At 37.6% G+C, this 22,241-nt stretch overlaps 1 protein-coding gene across 11 annotated transcripts in view; it reads left to right on the forward strand.

Annotated features, from left to right (window-relative positions):
* MYO9A (myosin IXA) overlaps positions 1 to 21,491 on the forward strand; it is a 281,728-nt gene extending 260,237 nt beyond the window's left edge. For 6 of the 11 annotated variants that reach the window (XM_036842812.1, XM_036842813.1, XM_036842811.1 and 3 more), the window contains 3 exons: positions 13,170 to 13,372; positions 15,409 to 15,551; positions 16,228 to 21,491. In XM_036842812.1, the coding sequence (XP_036698707.1) occupies positions 13,170 to 13,372; positions 15,409 to 15,551; positions 16,228 to 16,691 (810 nt within the window). In that variant the 3' untranslated portion in view covers positions 16,692 to 21,491. The remainder of the gene's footprint in view (positions 1 to 13,169; positions 13,373 to 15,408; positions 15,552 to 16,227) is intronic. The other 5 variants (XM_036842816.1, XM_036842818.1, XM_036842819.1 and 2 more) reach the window with 1 other exon arrangement.
* Positions 21,492 to 22,241: the final 750 nt, after the last annotated feature.

Below are 22,241 nucleotides of genomic sequence, written 5' to 3' on the forward strand. Positions count from 1 at the left end.
ACTGAGCCCGTGTGCCACAACTACTGAAGCCCGCATGCCTAGAGCCTGTGCTCTGCAACAAGAGAAGCCACTGCAATGAGAAGCCTGTGCACCACAACGAAGAGTAGCCCCCGCTTGTTGCAACTAGAGAAAGCCCACGCAGCCATGAAGACCCAACGCAGGCAAAAATAAACAAACAAAATAAATAAAGTTCCTGTTTTAAAAAAAATGGCATAGTATTTGCATATAACCTACACACATCCTCCCATTATGCTTTTTTTTTAAATTAATTTATTTATTTATGGCTGTGTTGGGTCTTCATTTCTGTGCGAGGGCTTTCTCTAGTTGTGGCAAGTGGGGGCCACTCTTCATCACGGTGCGCGGGCCTCTCATTATCGCGGCCTCTCTTGTTGCGGAGCACAGGCTCCAGACGCACAGGCTCAGTAATTGTGGCTCACGGGCCTAGTTGCTCCGCGGCATGTGGGATCTTCCCAGACCAGGGCTCGAACCCGTGTCCCCTGCATTGGCAGGCAGATTCTCAACCACTGTGCCACCAGGGAAACCCTATACTTTATTTTTTATTTGAAGTATAATTGATTTACAATATTCAAGTGTACAGTATACTGATTTGATATTTTTATACATTACAAAATGATCACCACGATAAGTCTAGTTACCATCTGTCACCATAGAAAGTTATTACAATATTATTGACTATATTCCCTATGCTGTACATTACATCCACATGACTTATTTACTTTATAACTGGAAGTTTGTACCTTTTAATCTCCCTCACCTATTTAGCTCATCCCCCTACCCCCTTCCTCTTTGGCAACCACCAGTTCTTTGCATCTGTTAATCACTTTCTGTTTTGTTATGTTTGTTTTTTTAGATTCCACATATAAGCGAAATCATGCATTACTTGTCTTTCTGTGTTTGACTTATTTCACATAGCATAATCTAGGTCCATCCATGTTGTTGCTAATGACAGGATTTCATTCTTTTTTATGATTGAGTAATATTCCATTGTGTCTGTGTGTATGTGTGTATACGCATACATATTTATACTTCATTTTCTTTATCCATTCATCTGTCAGTGGATACTTAGGTTGCTTTCATATGTGGGCTATTGTAAATAATGCTGCAGTGAACATAGGGGTGTATATATCTTTTCAAATTAGTGTTTTTGTTTTATCTGGATAAATATCCAGGAGTGGAATTGCTAGATCATATGGTAGTTCTATTTTTAATTTTTTGAGGATCCTTCATGAAATCTTCCATGTACCAATTTACATTCCCACCAACAGTGCACAAGGGTTCCCTTTTCTCCACATCCTCATCAACACTTACATGCTATCTTTTTGATAATAGCCATTCTGACAGGTGTGAGTTGATATCTCATTGTGGTTTTGATTTGCATTTCCTTGATGATAGTGATGTTGAACATCTTTTCATGTGTCTGTTGGCCATCTGTATCTTGTCTTTGGAAAAATGTCTATTGAGGTGCTCTGCTCATTTTTTAATTAGGTTTTTTGTCATTTTGAAGTTGAGTTGTATGAGTTCTTTGGATATTTTTGGATATTAACCCCTTGTTAGATATATCATTTGCAAATATCTTTTCCTCTTCAGTAGGCTGCCTTTACATTTTGTTTATAACTTCCTTCACTGTGCAGAAGCTTTTTAGTTTGATGTAGTCCCATTTGTTATTTTTGCTTTTTTTTCACTTGACTAAGGAGACATATCTAAAAAAATATTGCTAACACCAATGTCAAAGAGCATACTGCCTGTGTTTTCTTCTAGGAGTTTTATGGTTTCAGGTCTTACATTTAAGTCTTTAATGCATTTTGTGTTTATTTTTGTATATGGTATGAGAAAGTAACCCAGTTTGATTCTTTTGCATGTAGCTGTTCAGTTGTCCCAACACCATTTGTTGAAGAAGCTGTCTTTTCCCCTTGTATATTTTTGCCTCCTTTGTTGTAGATTAATTAACCATATAAGCATAGGTTTATTTCTGGACACTCTGGTTTCTGTTCCAGTGATCTATGTGTCTGTTTTTGTTCCAGTACCATACTGTTTTGATTACTGTAGCTTTGCAGTATATTTTGAAATCAGGGAGTGTGATACCTCTAGTTTTGTTCTTTCTCAAGATTGGTTTGGCTATTTGGAGTCTTCTGTGTTTCCATACACATTTTGGAATTATTTGTTCTGGTTCTGTGAAAAATGCCATTGGTGTTTTGATAGGGATTACATTTAATCTGTAGATTGCCTTGGGTAGTATTTGTGATTTTAACAGTATTAATTCTTCCAATCCATGAGCATGGTATATCTTTCCATTTGTTTGTGTCATCTTCAGTTTCTTTCATTGGTGTCTTTTAGTTTTCCAAGTACAGGTCTTTTATCTCCTTGGTTAGATTTATTCCTAGGTATTTTCTTCTTTTTGATGCAGTTGTAAATGGAATTGTTTTCTTAATTCCTCTTTCTGATAGTTCATTGTTAGTGTATAGAAACGCATCAGATTTCTGTATATTAATTTTGTATCCTGAAACTTTAGTCAATTAATTTATTCCCATATTTTTTGAGTGGTATCTTTAGGATTTTTTTATATGTATGGTATCATGTCATCTGCAAACAGTGACAGTTTTACTTCCTCCTTTGCAATTTGTATTCCTTTTATTTTTCTTGTCTGATTACTGTGGCTAGGACTTCCAATACTGTGTTAAGTAAAAGTGATGAGAGTGGGCATATTTGTCTTGTTTCTGATCTTAGAGGAAATGCTTTCAGCTTTTCACCATTGAGTGTGATGTTAGGTTTGTCATATATGGCCTTTATTATGTTGAGGTTTGTTCTCTCTATACCCACTTTGTTGAGAGTTTTTATCATAAATGGATGTTGAATTCTGTCAAAGCTTTTTCTGCATCTGTTGAGATGATCATAATTTTTATTCTTCAGTTTGTTAATGTGTAATCACATTGATTGATTTGTGGGTATTGAACCATCCTTGCATCCCCGGGATAAATCCTACTTGATCATGGTATGATCCTTATGATGTATTGTTGAATTTGGTTTGCTAGTGTTTTGTTAAGGACTTTTATGTCTGTGTTCATCAGTGACATTGGCCTATAATTATCTTTTTTTGTGGTGTCTTTGGTTTTGACATCAGGGTGATGCTGACCTCATAGAAAGAGTTCAGAAGCATTTCTTCCTCTTCAGTTTTTGGGAATAGTTTGAGAAGGATAGGTGTCCTGCCTACTTTAAATCATTCCTAGATTACTTACCATACCTAATTCAATGTAAGTACTATGTAAATAGTTGTTAGTGCATGGTGGCAAATTCAAGTTTTGTTTTTTGGAAGTTTAGGGAAATTTTTTTCAAATATTTTCATTCTGCAGTTGGTTGAATCCAAGAATGCAGAACCTGCAGATACGGAGGGATGTCTTACAGCTCAGGCAACCTAGCTTTGCAGAGCTGTTTACTGCCCTGTATCCTGCAGGCACAAAAGCATTCCACCTCTTCACCTTCACATTGCCAAAACATCCAAGAAGAAGTTTAATTCAGCTGAAAGGGCAATTATGGAAGAGCCCAAGAGGAGATGAAGAAGGTTATCAGATACACCTTTTCTACAAAAATTGAAGCCAATACATAACAGGAGGCAGAAAAGGATAAATCTTTAGGGAAAAAAAATAGGAACAAAAGGGGAAAGGGGAGCAAAAGGAAAACAGACTGAAGTAGCTAACAAAGAAACTAAAACACCTTAAGATAACAGAGAAACTGAAGCCAAGTGTGATTAAGTTAATATAATTTATCAAGTCAATGGGCCCTGTATTGTACTTCTTGTACAATCCAGTAGAATTTTTTTAATCAGTTTTTTAAATGTGACTTTTTTAGAGCTCTAAAAACATGTGTTTTGGTTTTTTCTTTTCCTCCTAGTATATATATTGAGATTATATACATTGAGATATAGTTGACATATAACATTGTGTAAATTTAAGGTGTACAATGTGATGATTTTATATATATATATATATATATATATGTATATATAATGAAATGATTACCACAGTAAGGTTAGTTAACACATCCATTACTTCATCTAGTTACTTATTTCTCTTTTTTTTTTTGGTGGTAACAACATTTAAGATCTACTCTCTTAGCAACTTTTAAGCATATAACACAGTATTGTTAACTACAGTCAGTATGCTGTACATTACATCCCCAGAATTTATTCATCTTGTGACTGGAAATTTGTACCGTTTGACCACTATCACCCATTTCCCCCACACCCCAGCCCCTGGCAACCACCGATCTACTCTCTGTTTCTATGAGTTCAGTTACAAATATGTTTTTTAAGAAGAAGGGAATTCCACCTTCTCCCATTTTGAAAGGGTGAAATCAGTGCTAGTTTATTTTTCTTTACAAAGTGAAAATAGTTAACTCCTCAAAAGCATAGTAATGTCTTAAATTGCTCCTTGATTGGCTCTCTGTCGTAACTGTGTTATCTGTGATGTCTTTGGTAGTGGTAATCCAGCTTTTCCTAGTAACTTTGTTAATGAGAGGTTGGAAATTTGAATATTGTGTATGATATTAAATCGTGGATAAGTGGGACTTTAGACCTAACACTCATCGACATTTGAAAATAATTGTAGTTGAAATCTCGATTTTAGGAATAATTTTTCTCGAGTTTAAGCTGGAAAGTCACTGGCATAACTGTTCAGAAAAGGATTACCATATGGCTTTATAGGTTTTTCAGTACTTATATTAACAATTGGGTACACATTGTTCATAACTATGTGATCAATCAAAACCAATAAAATCCCTATTATGATAGAAAAATATACTGTGATCTTGGAGTAGGGGAGGTTAAAGAAAAGTTGATAGGTTCATTGGCATAGTTATCAAGTATTAATGCATGACAAATATGACCATAAGCAAGGCAAAAGGGAAATGATACACGGTAAGAAAATATTTACAACTCATATCACAAAGTCTGATTTTCCCTGGTTAATGAGGAGAAGCCCCTACAAATAAATAGGAGAAAGACCTAGTGGAAAATGAACAAAGGATACTACAAACCACTTCTCAAAGTGTTAACTGCTAACTCTTTCCAGGAAGTCCACAAGGTCAAATATTTTTATCATAATGTGAAGAAAATATTTGCCTTTTTCACTCTGTTGACTTTTGCAGTGATGGTAGAAAAACAATTATGGATAAAACCACTGAAAGAGAATATATAGTGAATGTTGCTATAAAAAAAGAAATCCCATTTAAAAAAACTAAATTATGCTTACTATGGAAAAGTATGGAGAATAAAGGATATTATTCCACTCAGGAAATACCTTGATATATTTGCAGATTTTAAAAGAACCGATGATATACCAGTTTATGTCCAGTTTTTAACACAGTATTAACATTTTCCCATGTTTCTAAAAGCTCTATGTAATTAACTTTAAAATTTACTTTCTCTGACCTTGTAAGAGAACTCTGGGCTGTAGGGGTTCCAGCTTTTCCTTAATCTTTGTTTAATGCTATCTTAAGAGAGATCAGACCTGTGGAGTTTGATTTTCTTCAGCTCTGTTAAGTAATTCTTAGCTAACCCGTAGTGAAGTACTTTAGGTAGCCAGGTGATGGTATGAATGCCGAACAAAGGCAGCTCTTCTATTGAATACTGGGAAGTGAATACTAGGAGTAAGCTCAGATTTTTCCAGCTCCCTGAGGCTTTTATATCACATTAAGTTTTAGTTGTTCATTTGGCTTCATTAAAATAGTCAAAATGATATGTAATGAGAAGCTGTCTTGGAATTTATAATGTAATTCTGACCAGTCATAATGGACTTTAACACTGTGTTGATACCAACTCCAAACCCTGTTCTCTGCATCCATTCCACAATGCTATCTTTTCCGTAGTCATCCTCTATTAAATTTGCAGACTGACAGTTTGTTTTGAGGGCCTTTTTCTTAACATATTCTTTACTTCTTGCTCTCAGAACTAAAAGTGGAATAGCAGTCTTGTCACCCTCTTACTATTCATCCTGTTGCATGTTTTAGATGGCATGAGCTTGGAAGAGTCAGTCTGAATGCCCTTAGAACTACCTTCTACTTTCACCTTACCATTTGGGCTAGCTCAGCAGTTTCGGTTTCTGAGACAGCATGTCTTCCTTTCTTCTTCCCAAAATCAACTCAGAAATCTGTCAGTTTATTGTCCCATTCTATTCAAAAGATAGTAGTATATTTGCATAAATAATTAACTTTGAAGAGGAGCTCTTACTTGTTGAGAAATACAACACATTAAAAAAAAAGCACAGAAACATACATCTGCATCTTAATGAATTATGAAGTAAACTTCCACATACCAACCTCAGGTCAAGAAATAGAACATTGCCAGCACCCCCAGAAGCTCTTCTCTTTCTCTTTCCAATTGCAATCCTTTCTCTCCCCCAAAGGTAAGCAATAACTTGAGTTTTATGTTAATCACTTACTCTGTTTTCTTTCTTGGTTTCCCACTAAAGTATGTATCCCTGAGCACTATAGTTTTGTCTGTTTTTGAGCTTTATATAAATGGAATCATATAATAGGTATTATTTTATATCTGACTTATTTCACTCAACCTTATGTGTGTAAGGCTTATCCATATTATTGTGTTTCATTGTAGCTCATATATGTTACTATATAGTATTCCAGTGTATATGTATACCACAGTTTATGCATTCTAGTATTGATGGACATTTGGCTTGTGTTTGGGGAGTTATGAATAATACTGCTATGAACATTCTGATACATGTAGTTTGGATGGACACATGGATGTATTTTTGTGGGGGTTATATAGGAGTGGAATTACTGAGTCACAGGATATATATATCTTCAACCTGAGTACATAATACCAAACTTTTTTTCCAAAATGGTTGTACTTTACTAGCAGTGTATGAGAGTTCCCAATTGCTCCACTTCCTCCCCAGCACTTATATTGCTAGATTCCTTAATTTTAACCATTTTAGTGGATGTATCATTGGGGTCTTATTTTAAATTTCTGTGTTGTGACTCTAATGTGCTTAAGCACCTTTTCGTAAGTATGTTGGCAGTTTGGATATGCTCTTTTGTGAAGGACCTGTTCAGAACTCTTGCCCATTTTTCTAATTGGGTTGTCTGTCTTTCTCTCATCTGTAGGAGTTCTTTATGAATTCTGGATACATACCCTTTATTGGTTACTTCTGTTGCAGCTTTCTTCTTCCAGTCTTAAAGGTGTCTTTTGATGAACAGGATGTTCTTAACTGTAATGTAGGCTAACTTACCAGTCTTTTCCTTTAGACTAGTACTTTTAGGGTCATGTTTAAGAAGTTTTTTACTACCTGAAGTTATGAAGATAATCTTTATTATCTTCTAAAAGCTTTATTGTTTTGCCTTTCATATTTAGATATAGAATCCACCTGGAAACAATTTTTGTATGTGGTATAGTGTAGGGAGTGGTCTTTATGTTTCCACATGGATATCCAGTTTTTCCAGCACTGTTTATTTAAAAAAGCATCCTTTCCATACTGCTCTGAAGTTCCCCTTTTGTGATAAATCAAGAGTCTATATATGTGTGGCTCTCTTTCTAGGCTCTCTATTTTGACTATCTTTGTACCAGCACCACTGTTTTAATTACTATAGCTTTCTAAAAATATCTGCTAGAACAAGTCATCCTACCTCCTTCTTCAATAGTGTTTTGACTATTCTTGGCTCTGTATACAGTATTGCCATATAAATTATAGAATCAGCTTCACAAAAATTGTCTTGGGATTTTTATTGAGATTGCATTGAATTTAGAGATCACTTTAGGGAGAATTGATATTTTTACAATATTGATTGTTCCCATCCGTGAACATGATATATCTCTCCATTCATGTAGATCATTAATTCCTCTCAAAATTGTTTTATAGTTTTGTATATAGATATCTTACACATCTTTTGAATTATTTGAATTGTTACTAGGATTTTAATAATTTTAATACAATTATAAATGTTATTTTAAAATTTTTGTATTCTGTTTGTTGCTTGTTAAATAAAAATACAATTGATTTTGGTATTTTTCCACTTATTCTAACAATTTTTCTGTGCATTCCTTTGGATTTCCTACCTCTACAGTCATATTGTTCATGAATAATGATAGTTTCATTTGTTCTTTCATAATCCTTCTGCCTTTTATTTCTTTTTCTTACGCTAGCTAGAACCTTCAATGCTATGTTGAAAGGAAGTGGTGATAGGGATCATTCTTGGCATGTTCCCAGTCTCAAAGGGAAAGCTTTCAGCCTTTTACCACTAAGTATGATGTTTGCTATAGAATTTTTATAGATGCTTGATGAGATTAAATATGTTCCCTTCTATTCCTGGTTTTCTAAGAGTTGTAATTGTGATTTAATATTGAATTTTATGAAATGCCTTTACTGCATGTATTGAGGTGTGCATGAGACTTTTAAATTTTATTGTTATAATATTTTACGAGTGAATTTCTGAATGTTAAATCATTATACTAGTGCAATAAATCCAACTTAGTCATGATGTAATATTCTCCTTATATATTGCTTGATTTGATTTATAGTATGTTGTTTAGAATTTTTACACCCCAGTTTATGACTAAAATTGTCCTATAGTAGACTTTCCTTTTAATGTCCTTATGTTTTGGTATCAAGCTTATGCTGACCTCTAAGAATGAGTTGGAGAGTAGCCCTTATTTTTAATTCTGTGGAAGAATTTGAGCATTATTTCATCTTGTTTACTAGTGAAATCATGTAGGCTTCCAGTTTTCTCTCTGTAAAGGTTTTATTTATAGATTCAGTTTATAAGATTAATCACATTTTTTATTTTTTGACAGTATTAATTACTTGGATTTTTGTAGAAATTTCTCCACTTTGTATAAAATTTCAGATTTATTGACATAAAGTTGTTCATAGTAGCCTCTTATCCTTTTCATGTCTACTAGATTTTTAGTGATGTCCCCTTTTCATTCCCGCCTTTGGTTATTTGTAAATTCTTTTTCTCTTACCAATTTTGCCAGAGTTTAAAATCTTTTATTAGTCTTTTCAAAGAGCTACATTTTGGCTTTGGTCCTCTTTTTTCTAATGTTTATTTACTGTTTATTTTCTTTTTTCTCCTTGGGTTTATTTTGTTGTTCTTTATCTAGTTTCCTGAAATAGATACTTATCTCTTTAATTTTTAACCTTTCTTTTTTTCTAATATATGCATATAAGGCTATAACTTTAATATAGGCAGAGTTAAACTATATCCCATAGATTTTGATATTACTGTTTAGTTCAAAGAATTTTAAAATTTTCATTGTGATTTCTTCTTTGGCTGGGCTATGGGTGTTTTAGAAGTCTTCTTTCTTTTTGTTTTTATTTTATTCAAGTATATTTGATTTACAGTGTGTTAATTTCTGCTGTACAGCAAAGTGACTCATTTATACATATATATACATTCTTTTCATATTCTTTTCCATTATGGTTTATCACAGGATATTGAATATAGTTCCCTGTGCTATACAGTAGGACCTTGTTGTTTATCCATTCTATATATAATATTGATAGTTAGCATCTGCTAATCCAAAACTCCCAATCCATCTCTCCCTTACCTCCCTCCACCTTGGCAACCACAAGTCTGTTCTCTATGTCTGTGAGTCTGTTTCTGTTTCATAGATAAGTTCATTTGTGTCATATTTTAGATTCCACATACAAGTGATATCATATGGTATTTGTCTTTCTCTTTCTGACTTACTTCACTTAGTATGATAATCTCTAGGTCCATCCATGTTGCTGCAAATGTCATTATTTCATATATGTACCATATCTTCTTTATTCACAGAAGTCTATTTCTTAAATTCTGCATACATAGGGATTTTTAGTTTTCTCTTTGTAACTGCACTATCAGAAAACTTATTTTAAATTAATTTAAAGGTCAGATAAACTATTTGAACCCTTGGAAATGTATTGTCTTGCTGTATGTGCTTTAAAATAATGAGTATTCTATAGTTAGATCGTGAATTCTATGTATGTCTATTATATCACTTATGTTTATTAAGTTGTTCAGTTCTATGACTTTACTGATTGGTGTGTACACACTTGTTTTCTCTGTGCTGACATGGTAAGTCTTTTATGCCAATCTTTTTACTTTCAGCCTTTCTGAATTCTGAATGTTTTATATGCGTGCTTTGTAAACTTAATATAGTTGGGTTTTCTTTTTTTTAATACAGTCTGATAATCTTCAGATTTTAACTAGAGCATTTAATCTACTTAATTTAATGTAATCACTGATATATTTGGATTTAAATCTGCTATTTTATTTTGTGCTTTTAATTTTTCTTACCTGACATATGTTTCTTTTCTTTCTTGCTTTTCTTGGTTCATTCTTGCCTTTTTCTTTTGGCTACTTTCTATTATTCCATTTTTTTCCTTTGTTAGTTTTGAAGTTTTATACTTTTTTACTCTTCTTTTAGTAGTCAACCTAAAGATTACAACATAAATTTGTGGTTTATCAAAGTCTGTTAATTGGTACTTTTATTTTTTTCCCAGATAATGCAAGGACTTTAATATGCTTTAGCTATTATATGATGTAGTTGATGTTGTTGTTATGTTTTTAATTACCTGTGTATTTTAAATTCAACACATTATTCTTATGTTTTATGCAAATTCTTTTAGACTTACATATTTACCGTTTTCATTGCTCTTCATTTCTTCCTCCCTGACTTTTCTTCTTGGGTCATTTTCTGTCTGCCCTTCCTTTAGTGCAGATCTGCTGGTGACAGATTTCCTGTCTTAGTATGTCTGAAAATGTCTTTATTTCAACTTCATTCTTGAAGTTTGTTTTTGTGATGTATAGAATTCTAGATTGGCAGTTACTTTTTCCTTTCATCTCTTGAAAATACCATTTATTGTTTTCTGACGTACATTGTTTCTGTTGAAAAGTAAGCTTTGAATCAAATAGTTGCTTCTTTGTTGCAGGTACTTTTTTTTTTTTTTTGACTGCTTTTAAGATTTTCTCTTGCCTTTAATTTTTAGCAGCTGTCTCTAGGTATGGACTTCTTTTTTATTTATCTTTCCTAGAGGTCAAAGGCTTTCTTTAGTCAGTAGGTTGACATCTTTAATTAGTTTTGAAAAATGTTCTGCCATTATCTTTTTGTTATTTCTTCTACAGGATCTCTCTTCTCTCCTGGTAATCTTTTTATATATAGTAGATCTTTTTATTGTGTTCTCCTATCAACTTTTCTGAATTTTTCTAGAAAATTTTTTGTTTTGTTTTGTTTTCTCTGCTTGATTCTTTGTATTTTCTTCTGACCTAACTTCTGGTCCACTAATTCAACTGTGTCTTTCTATCTCTTTCAGCATGGTTATTTTAAGTCTGTTCTGAGAGCAACAATATCTGGTGTCATTGAAGGTTTCTGTTGTTTTTACTGGTTTTCATTTACATTGTCTTGTCTCCTTTTGTGCTTGGTTGCCTTTTATTGTGTGTGAGACATAGTATTTTTAAAAATTATTTTTAAAGTATTTTGAAACCTGAGATGATGTTACTTTCCTCCAGATAGTGTTTTCATTTCTTCTGCCAGGTCCTAGGGCACTAGCAAACTGGGGTTACTTTAATCCAATTTTAGGGATTACAGTTTTCTGAACCATTCAAATGACTTGAAGCTAGGCTGCAGTATCTTCAAGGACCGTAATAATTTCAATTTACACTTATATCTAGGATGCAAACCTTAGGGGTCCCAGCATCAGGCATGGATGGGGATGGAGCCCACACTCAAACCAGACTGCAGCCCACACCCTTGCCTGGGTCTGGACTATTATTCTTTACCCCAGGGGTTGGCAAACTTTTTCTGTAAAGGACCAGAGAGTAAATACTTGAGGCATTGTGGACCATACAATCTCTTGCAACCATCAGTGCTACCATTATTCGGCAGAAGAGCCATAGACAGTGCGTGAATTAATGAGCATGAAGGCATTTCAGTAAAGCTTTATTTACAAAATCAGGCACAAGGACAGATTTGGCTCAGGGGCCATAATTTGCTGACTCCTGCTGTAGTCTGTCAAAAGCTCTGCTCAGACTCTCATCCACCTCTTCTTAAATTTAAATTAGCCCTGAATGCTGGGCTAGCCTCTCCTTGGTCTACCTTGTTAGCTCTCTGGTGCCTTCAAGAATATGTTGGGTTTTTTATGTTTGGTCCAGTTTTTCTCAGCAGGAGGTTTAATTTTAAATACCTAGTCTGCCATTATCAGAAGCAAAAGTTCTGTGCAAGGTAACCAATTAAAACAATGAGTTTTTTTCCCCCTCTGATCTCAAGAAAGAAGTTTCTTGAGTTGTTCTTAGAGAATATCTCTCACTAACACCCTGTAATATATAAATGACTTTTTTAAAAAAATAAAACTGAGTTTTAGGACCTGTTTCTCTAGTCTTCCTAGAGAGATTGTATACTCCAAGGTTAAAGTTATAGAGCAGTGTTGTCCATCAGAACTTTCTCTGATGATGGAAATGTTCTACATCTGCCCTGTTCAATATGGTAGTCACTAGCCACCTGTGGCTGTTGAGCTTTTGAAATCTGGCTAGTGTGAATGCACAACTAAATTTTTACTTCTATTTAATTTTTAAAAAAATTTTATTGGAGTATAGTTGATTTACCATGTTGTGTTAGTTTCAGGTGTACAGCAAAGTAAATCAGTTATACATATACATATATCCACTTTTTTAGATTCTTTTCCCATGCAGGCCATTACAGAGTATTGAGTAGAGTTCCCTGTGCTATACAGGAGGTCCTTATTAGTTATCTATTTTATCTATAGTAGTGTATACATGTCAATCCTAATCTCCCAATTTATCCCTCCCCCCCTTACCCCCCATTTTATTTTAATTAATTAATTTAAATAGCCATGTGTAGATATTTAGTTTGGAGGGGATGCAGCTTAGATTAAAAGAAGAATCTTGTCTCAGTACACAGTGTGTTCTTACACTCCCACCCACCAACGTACCCATTTTCCAGTGCTCTTGCAAGAAAATGCTTAACCTAAATGTGTTCGATGGATGGTATCTCACTAAATATCTTAGGTCTCACAGAATGTTTCTGCTTATTCTTACCATTCACCAGGTGTGATGGAAGTAGTACACTTGTTATCCTAACTGGGCCAAGTAAAACTGATCAGTCACTCAATTTACCTTTTAACATATATTTTTCTTTGCAGGGGAAGGGGCGTCTTCGTCGAGGGAACTATCCATGCCCATCCTCTCCTGTTGTAGTTCGGTTGCCCTCCATGTCTGATGTCCCAGAAGAGACCTTGACTAGTGAGGCAGCGCTGGAGGCTGACATCACAGAACAGCAGCAAGCAGCTATGCAGCAGGAGGAGAGAGTCCTGACTGAGCAGATTGAGAACCTGCAGAAAGAAAAGTGAGTTTCCAGGGGGAAAGGGAGCAACTAGGTATCTGTTTTCATTTCCTTCCTTCTGTCCTTTTTTTATTCTTCCTTATTGTGAGTCAAGCACTAGCTTAGGTGATACAGGGGATGTGGAGATGACAAAGACATGTTGCCTGTACTCAGGTAGCAGTGTGAAAGTTGTCCCCTCAAGGAAGGATGCTCTGTGAGCTGGGAGACCAAACTGAAGCTGCTACAGTGATGATTCTGGAGATGCTGACAGGGACAGGGTGTGTCAGTCTTAGCCAAGATCCCTAACAGGTCACCAGCCTCGGTAAACAGATTTGTCTTAAAAAGGAGGAATAAGGATTCCCAGGCTAAGATTATTCAGAACTCCATAAAGGAAGGTTATTATCTGAAGATCAGTATAGCCATGGGGCCAGCAACTGGCTGGTCAGGGTAAGGCAGCAACTCCAGTGGGTGCTGGGACACTGGGTAAGGAAATTGGTTGCAATTTAGGCGACAAATAAGCTGCTCTGTGACCTCTACCATCACTGGAGCAGGAGTGGGTAACACTACATCTTGGGGATAATGTGAACATCCCATGGTTCTCCCTGAAGGTACTGTGTAGTGGTTTTGGTTGACAATGATGACTCCTATGTTTTAAGGGGATTTTTGTTCCTGAGTTCCCAGGATCCCAGAATCCTAGGTCTGAGAGCTTGATTCATGAGAGGTTATGAGTCTGTTAAAGTACTTTTTGCCTGTCAGGATTGAATCTCGAATTTGGGCAAGCTAAAAAAGGCAGCCAGGGCTCAGGTGTGCTGAACATGGTAAGGCAAAAGTGGTCTACTTTGACCAGGGGCTAGCTATTTGATATAAAAATGATCTGAAAAGAGGACCTAATTCAGCTTTGATGAAAATGGCATTGGAAGTATTGAAGGGTGAATAGGAATTTGCTAGGAAGGTGAAAAGTCTTTCCAGAGAAAGGAAAACGTATGAGCCTAGTCTTAGAGGTGTGAATGCACACTGCTTATGGCAGGTGTAAATGCAGCAATGAGTTGCTGGTGAGACGGTCCTTGAAAAGATTGTCCATGAATCTCAAGCTAGATGTTGGAGGTATTAAAGGATGAATACTTTAAAGCTAGGTCGAGTGGAAGAGAAGCTACGAGGGCTCTGAAAGGGAGGAGACTTGATGAAAAACGGAGTTACAGTTGGAAGGATAAGGAGATTGTGGACAGAGTGGAGAATTGGATTGACAAACTCTAGGATCTGCCCATTGGAGAAAATTGCCTGTATAAAGTGGAGGAGAGGTTGTTAGGAGTTGCAGACGTAAAGGAACTTGGTTTTAGGGTATTAATGTGAGCTTTCACAAAGATGTGGATTGAAATAGATCAGGGTGGTGTCAGGCAGTAGTGAGAAAGCGAGATTAGGAGCCAAGTACCAAAGACTTCAGGGAATGAAGGGGCATGACTGAGAGGTAGGTGGGTGATTGATGAGGAGGAGTAGAGAATACTCTTAAGTGGAGATGGCAAAGGCTTCAAAGGACAGAAAAGGTCAATCAGTGTTTTACTTCATCTAGGAGATCTAGAGGTCTCTCCTTGGTCAAGGTAGAGGATATAGTCTGTAACCAGTGAATAAAATTTTGTAGAAAATAGTTTAAGCGCTGGAAGGAATCCTAGAGACTATCTAGTTTAATCTCTTTGTTTTGTGGATGAGAAAGTTGAGGTCCAGAGAGAGGAAAGTACTTTCCTGATATATTATGAATGAGTTTAGAGTGAGTTTAGAATCATCTCCTGATTACCAGCCCAGAGTTCATTTTACCAGAAGGTCTCGTAGCTTCAGCATCTTTCTCTACCTCACGCTTAGCCCTGTTATAGGTCTCAGCCTTTGCTGTCTTTAGCCTTCACTGTGACTGTGCTTTCAGGTCCTTATCACCACCCTGGAAGGGAACAGTAAGAAACGTGACTGTTTTTGCTACCTCAATTCCTGATTTTCATGGAAGGTCTTTTTTCCTGTTGTCTTCCTTCCGTTTCTTATCAAATGATAATGCGTTTCTTGATTGTATCTTACAGGGAAGAGCTAACTTTTGAGATGCTTGTACTGGAACCCCGTGCCTCTGATGATGAAACCCTTGAGTCTGAGGCCTCCATAGGGACTGCGGATAGCTCTGAAAATTTGAATATCGAGTCTGAAGGTGCCATCGCTGAGAAATCAGGTAAATGAACATGTTAGACCAAAGACTCCAGATTTGTTTTGCAAAGAAGGAATAAGGATTCCCAAGTGAAGACAAAGTCCCTTTAAAGAAGGCCTTGAGTTTACATGAAAAGGTGACAAAGTCCTAAAGAGTTGAAATATACCGATTTTGTGAAACTTCTATATAAATTGTTCATCAGACCAAGCCTTCAATGTAAGGCATTACTTTTGCAATTTAATGTTTTCTCTATATTTACCACAGAGAAAAGGCAACAGTCACAGCTTCTGTGTCTTACTGACCCATGATCCATTTTCTAAGGGTGGGTAGCAGGAGCTGAGCCCTGCTGTGAGATGGCACTGTAGCAAACAAGGTCTTTAACTGCCTGGCGTGTTTCAGTGAGATGTGGAATTGACTACATATCCTGGCAGTTTTTTAAATGATAGGGACGGTTGTAGACCTCTTCTGATGCCATAGTCCAGCTGCAGACTTTCTTGGGGTTGATTCTGAAACGATATGGGTGGTGTAGAAATGTGTGGTGAGCTCTTCTCGAGTCGTGTCTGTTCACAAAGTAGGCCAACCTGGGCCCTCCAGATCTTAGCCGCCCACTTTCCATGTGAACAGAGACACCTCTTCGTCACATGGTGATTTGTCCCAGAGGGAACTGTCATTTACAGCTTTGGTCTCTTTCTTGCATTAGAGAGAAGCTTAGCCCTTATCTCCCTGAAGGCAGCTGGCAAGTCTGAACCTTCAGGCAAGTTGCGGAAGCAGCTAAAAAAGCAGCAAGACTCACTGGATTCAGTGGACTCTTCAGTCTCTTCTTTATGTTCATCTAGCACTGCATCTTCTTATGGGACCAGAAGACGATTTCAAATTTATTCCAAATCTCCATTCTACCGAGCTTCCTCAGCTGGCGAGGCCCTGGGAGTGGAAGGGCCATTGGGCCAGACCAAGTCCCTAGAAGACAAGCCTCAATTCATCAGCAGAGGAACCTTCAACCCTGAAAAGGGCAAACAAAAATTAAAGAATGTGAAAAACTCACCTCAGAAAACCAAAGAGACCCCAGAGGGGACAGTTGTGTCTGGCCGCAGGAAAACTGTGGACCCAGACTGCAGCTCTACCCAACAGCTAGCTCTCTTTGGAAATAATGAGTTTATGGTCTGAACTGGCAGATGTGTTGTCCCTTCATGGCTACATCTCATCTTTGGGGCCTCATCACCTGGTCCACAATATTCATCCTAATTGTGGTCCTGCCTCTCGCCCAAGCATACAACCAAGACCTTGTGTGCTGAATTCCTGGTCCTCCTGCCGAAGCGGAAAGGCCTCTTTGAAGCCTGCTAGGGATGGTGCCAGTTGTGCCTTGGCTGCTGTATTTGACTAGAGATTTGACTAAACAAAGCAACCAGGGCCTGGGGATTTGGGTCAGTTGTGGAGGTCTTTGTAGTTGCCTCTCCTCCCTCCTCTTTTCCCTTCCCAGAGGTGAGTGTGGAACTGGGGGGACATTGTGGGCTGGAGGGACCCACTGATTTCTGACATTTGAAGAAAACATATAAATCTTTCTTAACCATGAAAGTGAAATCCTTTGGGTTTATTTTGGGATAGTTAGGAACTGGGGTAGAATATAATTTTTTTCCAAGGATTTATAAACAAAAAGCCTAAGCCCTCTATTTTAAGATTTTTGAAAAACACTCCATGTTATATTCTGGGAAAAGTGAAAAAGCAGTTGTCTCCATTAAGCCATCAGAGCATGTCTCAGACATCTGTGGTTACACAGTGAAGAGGAGAATACATGTTTTGCTTTTGATGATGTTTGATGTCGTAATAATCAATGCTGGTTTAACTCCTGGTTAGTTCCTGCCAAATATATTGCATGGCCCGAAATTTCAGTAGCTATACTGTTCTTATAGCCCCTGATTCTAGGATCAGGTTCCTCTAATATTTTTTAAATGTCCCAGAGACATGGTGAACCCTAAACATGAGGGTTTCATGCTAATCCATCCAGGCTTTTCTCTTTGTATAGATTAAACTGAAGATCATATATGAACCTATTTATCTGCTGGTGGCTTTCCACCACGAGCTCAGACAAATAATGTGACCATTTAATCACTTCTCCCCAAACATTCACACACAGCACTGCATGAATAAGTGTTACAGAAAGCTGCCAAAAAAAAAAAGAGAAAAGTTTTTAATATGACCCATCTAACTTTTATCTTCTTTTCCTCAGACCATCAGTATTAAATAGATGAAAAAAAAAAAATCAAGGACTACTTGAAGCTATTTTTGTTAATATTCTGGTTACTGAAGTTTACTGTAAATATATATATGTATAGTATGCATATTTCTTTTTAACCTTATGCTACCTTGCTTCCCATGGAATTTCTTCCCACAGATTAGGGGCCATTGGACGTGATGGTGAGAGCCACTCATCCCTGGGTTGAGGGAAAAGTCAGACCATTTTTCTCACCACTGGGTGTCTCCATATACCTGAGTTATGAAAGCATTTTAAGCTTCTTAGCATTTGTGGGATTAGAAATCTGTTTTTGCCTATTTATAATATATGGAAAATGAAACATGATACCCTTTCTCGAGATAAGTATGTGAAAATGTTTTTTTAAAGTTACTAAATGCATCTTGTCTAACTACCACATGCACTGTTCTAAAAAAGAGCCTTTACCATCTGTAACCTGAATTTTGGTTATTCTTCCTTTTCATACTTAGTTGATGTGAAGTTATAGAAATATTAAGACTTTCGTTAAGGCAGAGTCTCTCCTGTTACACAACACTGAACCTCATGCCACTGCCTCCTTGGTTATTGTTGAGCCCCAGAGGCCAGACATGGAACATCATTCTGAGTGGCAGCTACAGGTAGCAGGAGGCTTACCTCTCTCTGGTTTGGGTTCAGAAATGACCTCGGGAAAGGAATCTTTCTAAATCTCCAGAATGATGATGGTTAGTAAGTAAATGTTAGATTTTATATCCTGCAAACATCTGCCACCTTGTTCATGCTGTCCTGAGGAGTAACAAAGGTAAAGCCTTTAAAAATCTGAATTTGAGAGTCTCCTAGAGTAAAACCCAACCCCTCAGCATGGTGTGTCAGCGTGGGTGCCCCGGTCCCCGTGCCAGGCACAGTCAGTCGCATTATTCTTGGGAGGGTGGTTTTCAGCTGGCACTAATGCTCCACTTGCTCCAGAACGTTGGTTAAATACCATACCAAAAAAAGAGATTAGCCCTGTTGAATAGTTTTCTTTGGCCCACAGAAATGGCCTGGGAAACACATCTTGGCACGTGGCCTCCCCTCTGAATCTTTGTGGAGTTTTTGTTTTGTTGCTGTTGTTTTGCAAAGTAAGTTTTTGGCAGTTAAAAAACTACTCATATAGGTCACTTTATAGGAACCAGGCGATGGATGTTAAGAGACTTTATAATTTTTCTCAGGGACCTAAAACCTGAAATTGGATAAAATTAAATAAATATTTGTTTTTCAGTTGCTAGATTTGTGGATTTCTAGTCATTTAACAAGCTGCCAGAATGGAGGGTGGGGGAAGGGAGATCCATGCAATTGTAAGAATGGAGAGCAAACGTGGGACCCTCCCTTTGAAGGAAAGCAAGCCGTTGTTCTCCTAACATAACAGGCATTGTTGGCCTGGGAAGGAGATGAAGCCATAACTCTAAAAAACTGTCAGAACCAAGCGCTGTATCTCCTTCCCTCTGATCTTAACTGGTCCTCTCCGTGGTTAAAGTTATGTTACCACAAGGCGATGCTGTATTACCAGGGGTGCCCAATCCCTGGGCTGCGGACTGTACCGGTCTCACAGCCTGTTAGGAACCGGGCTGCGCAGCAGGAGGTGAGCGGCGGGGTGAGCGAGGGAAGCTTCGTCTGCCGCTCCCCATCGCTCGCATCACCGCCTGAACCATTCCCCCTCCCCCCCGCCCCCTGTCCGTGGAAAAATTGTCTCCTACGAAACCAGTCCCTGGTGCCAAAAAAGTTGGGGACCGCTGCTGTATTACCATCACTTATGATTGAGATATTTAACCTTAGTATATGTCAAATTTGTGTTTCCTATTGCCTCTCTGCTCATTTTCTTTGATCTCAAATGCCTCAAAGGAAATCCCTGCATGGCAGCAGTGGGGCAGCCCCTCATTTGAAGCCCATACTCTAAAATGCAGAGCATTCTCTTCTTATCACACGTTCCCAGCCCCAAACACAGCCTGGATTTTTAATTCTCCCAATTAAAGCCGACGTATCCCTTACCATGGAAAACGTAATGGAAACAGAGAAGTGTGCACTGTGTATCACAAAGCGAAGCAAATACAGGAAGGATTTAGGAAGGTGACGTGCTGAGTTTGTAATGCGCTTTATACTTCCTGCCATTTTAATTATTTTGCCACTCGGCTTCTGAAAGACAAAGGAGATACAGCTCAGTATGAGCCTTGCAGAGGTAGAGGGACCTGAGGTTAGGGGGTGGGATACAAGAGCCCCACCTTCTCATGCTTTGGAAACCAGCTACAGCTCTTACCTTGCTGGGGGGTTAGTGGAGACTTCTGTCTTCCATCACAACAACAATAGGGTTGTTTTCACTGTCAAAGACAGAGGGTTCCAGAAGCATGCTGAAAAAAGGAGGTCCAGCAAGGTTCTGCAGGCCCACTTTAGTGCCTGTGGGCCGTGGTTTTTTTAACTATAATGAATGTGTACCTTTCACAAGCACTTTGGTGAACCAGAGAGAAGAAAGTGTTCTCAGGATGTGTTTAAAGCTCAGAGTTTTAAGAAGAAACAATGTCCAGACAGCTTTGCTCATCCTTCTCTCTCCCTATTTTCTCCCCCTTGGTGGGGAGCTGGACAACATCATTCTGTGTTGACAGATGTGTTTGTCTACCCATAATTTTGTGACAATTGGCACTGTCCCCCAAAACCACGCTAGCCTTGTAGTAAAATTCCTTCGTATTTGTGGGAGTCCTCTGTCTTTCTGTGCCCCTAAAATACTGTTAACCACTTTGCTCTGGAACCAGTCCCACATTTGATTTGGTGGTAAAGGGCAAAACAATGATTGTGGAGGTGGATCTTTTAGGTCTTGTTGGTCTCTTGGTTGAAACTGTTTTCAAAAGCCCCACCAAGGGGTCTGTCACCTTGCTCTCCATCCATACTTAATGCCTATTTATCAGCCCTGTTAGGTCATATAAAAGTTTGCACCTTTTGAACAAGTAATTGTATTTACTAAGGGAAAGGTGTGGACTACAGATTAGTATTATATTATTTTAATGGATTGAAAGTAATTTATAAGTATGCTGAGTGTAAATTTATAAAAGACTATGTATTGTAAAAGGACACATCCTGTGAAACATAATATCATTTTACTGTTTAACAGAATAATACTATACGAAGAATGATTTGTCTCACCCACAGAACTGATTACATTCCTGATGCAATCAACAGGCACTTTGTGATTTCCTTTTTTTTTTTTTTTTCATCTTTTTTTGGTGGGAGGGAGGGGGACATCATGTGTATAAAGTAGAGTTTGTGTCACTCAAAATATGCACTGTATGGCTACACAAGAGCAGCTTGATGAGCAGATCACTCCGTGGCTCATTAAAGAACAAAGCTTCCAGAAGCAGCAGTACGTGTGGTTTGTTTTCTGACCATCCTGGCTCCCACCCCAACTCACTCCAACCTGAACCCAAGGAAGAGCAATGATTTTTGTTAAAGTGATGTTTTTTTTAAGGAAAGGACTGAGCCCCCAAATTTTCAAAGTACAGAGGTGGTAATTATTGGAACTCAGTAGAGTTCAAGTGAAGGTGAGATTCAAGCTGTGAGTTTTCTGTAATGGATGCTAAGCGTCAAGACTTCATTTAATCAATTTAGAGGTAGGTGGGCAGGGAAGGCAGTAAATCTACATTGAGGATCCTCACCAAAAAGGCCATGAAGAAGTAGCAATAGCTGCTAATAGAGGGCCCTAGTGTATCCTTTTTGTTCTGCCCCTGCACTGCATGACTTTGGGAAAGTCATTTGCCCTCTGTCTGGAATGTGTTCTCTTCCCCCCCAGGTTTACTTCTTCGGATAACTCTTAACTGACTCTCAGGTCTCAGTGTAAAAAGCAGTTCTACTTGGAAATGTCCTCTTCCCCCTTGAACTGGCTTAGATGTCTTGTGTTCTCAACAGCTCCCAGTATTTGTGGCATCAAAAAACTTTGATGTTAGCTTCCCAAGGCAAGAAAAGAGCCTATCTTGCTGACTCTTAGATCCTCAGCACCTAACAAAAGGTGCCCACACTTACATTTTGGATGAGAGGGCTGAATGAGATCAGGGGTTCTCAAATGCCAAACCAAGTCTCAGGTGGAATTGAAAAAAAATTAATGTGATCAATTTCCCCCTAATGTCAAATTTATTCAATTTTTAAAATTCTGGGATCATCCTTCACATTTCTTTTTACATCAAGTTTACATTTACATTTTGCATTAAATTCACATTACAACAAAATAGTGGACTAAGATTTCCTTAATTGGCTAAATAAAACCTAGTAATGCTGTTTTTAAAAGTTGCCCCTGTGATTACTGAATCCACAACAAACCTTTGATTATTATAAAGATAAGAGCAGAAAGCTGTAAGGAGATGCAGACCAGAGCTTTGCTTTTTAAAAACTTGTTCTGTCTCCTAGACTGGATAGCAGTACAGCATCTTAGAGCCAGGGACATACCGTGAATATGGATAAGACACATGTAACGT

Source organism: Balaenoptera musculus, chromosome 2, assembly GCF_009873245.2.
Source record: "Balaenoptera musculus isolate JJ_BM4_2016_0621 chromosome 2, mBalMus1.pri.v3, whole genome shotgun sequence".
NCBI classification, from domain to species: Eukaryota; Metazoa; Chordata; class Mammalia; order Artiodactyla; family Balaenopteridae; genus Balaenoptera; species Balaenoptera musculus.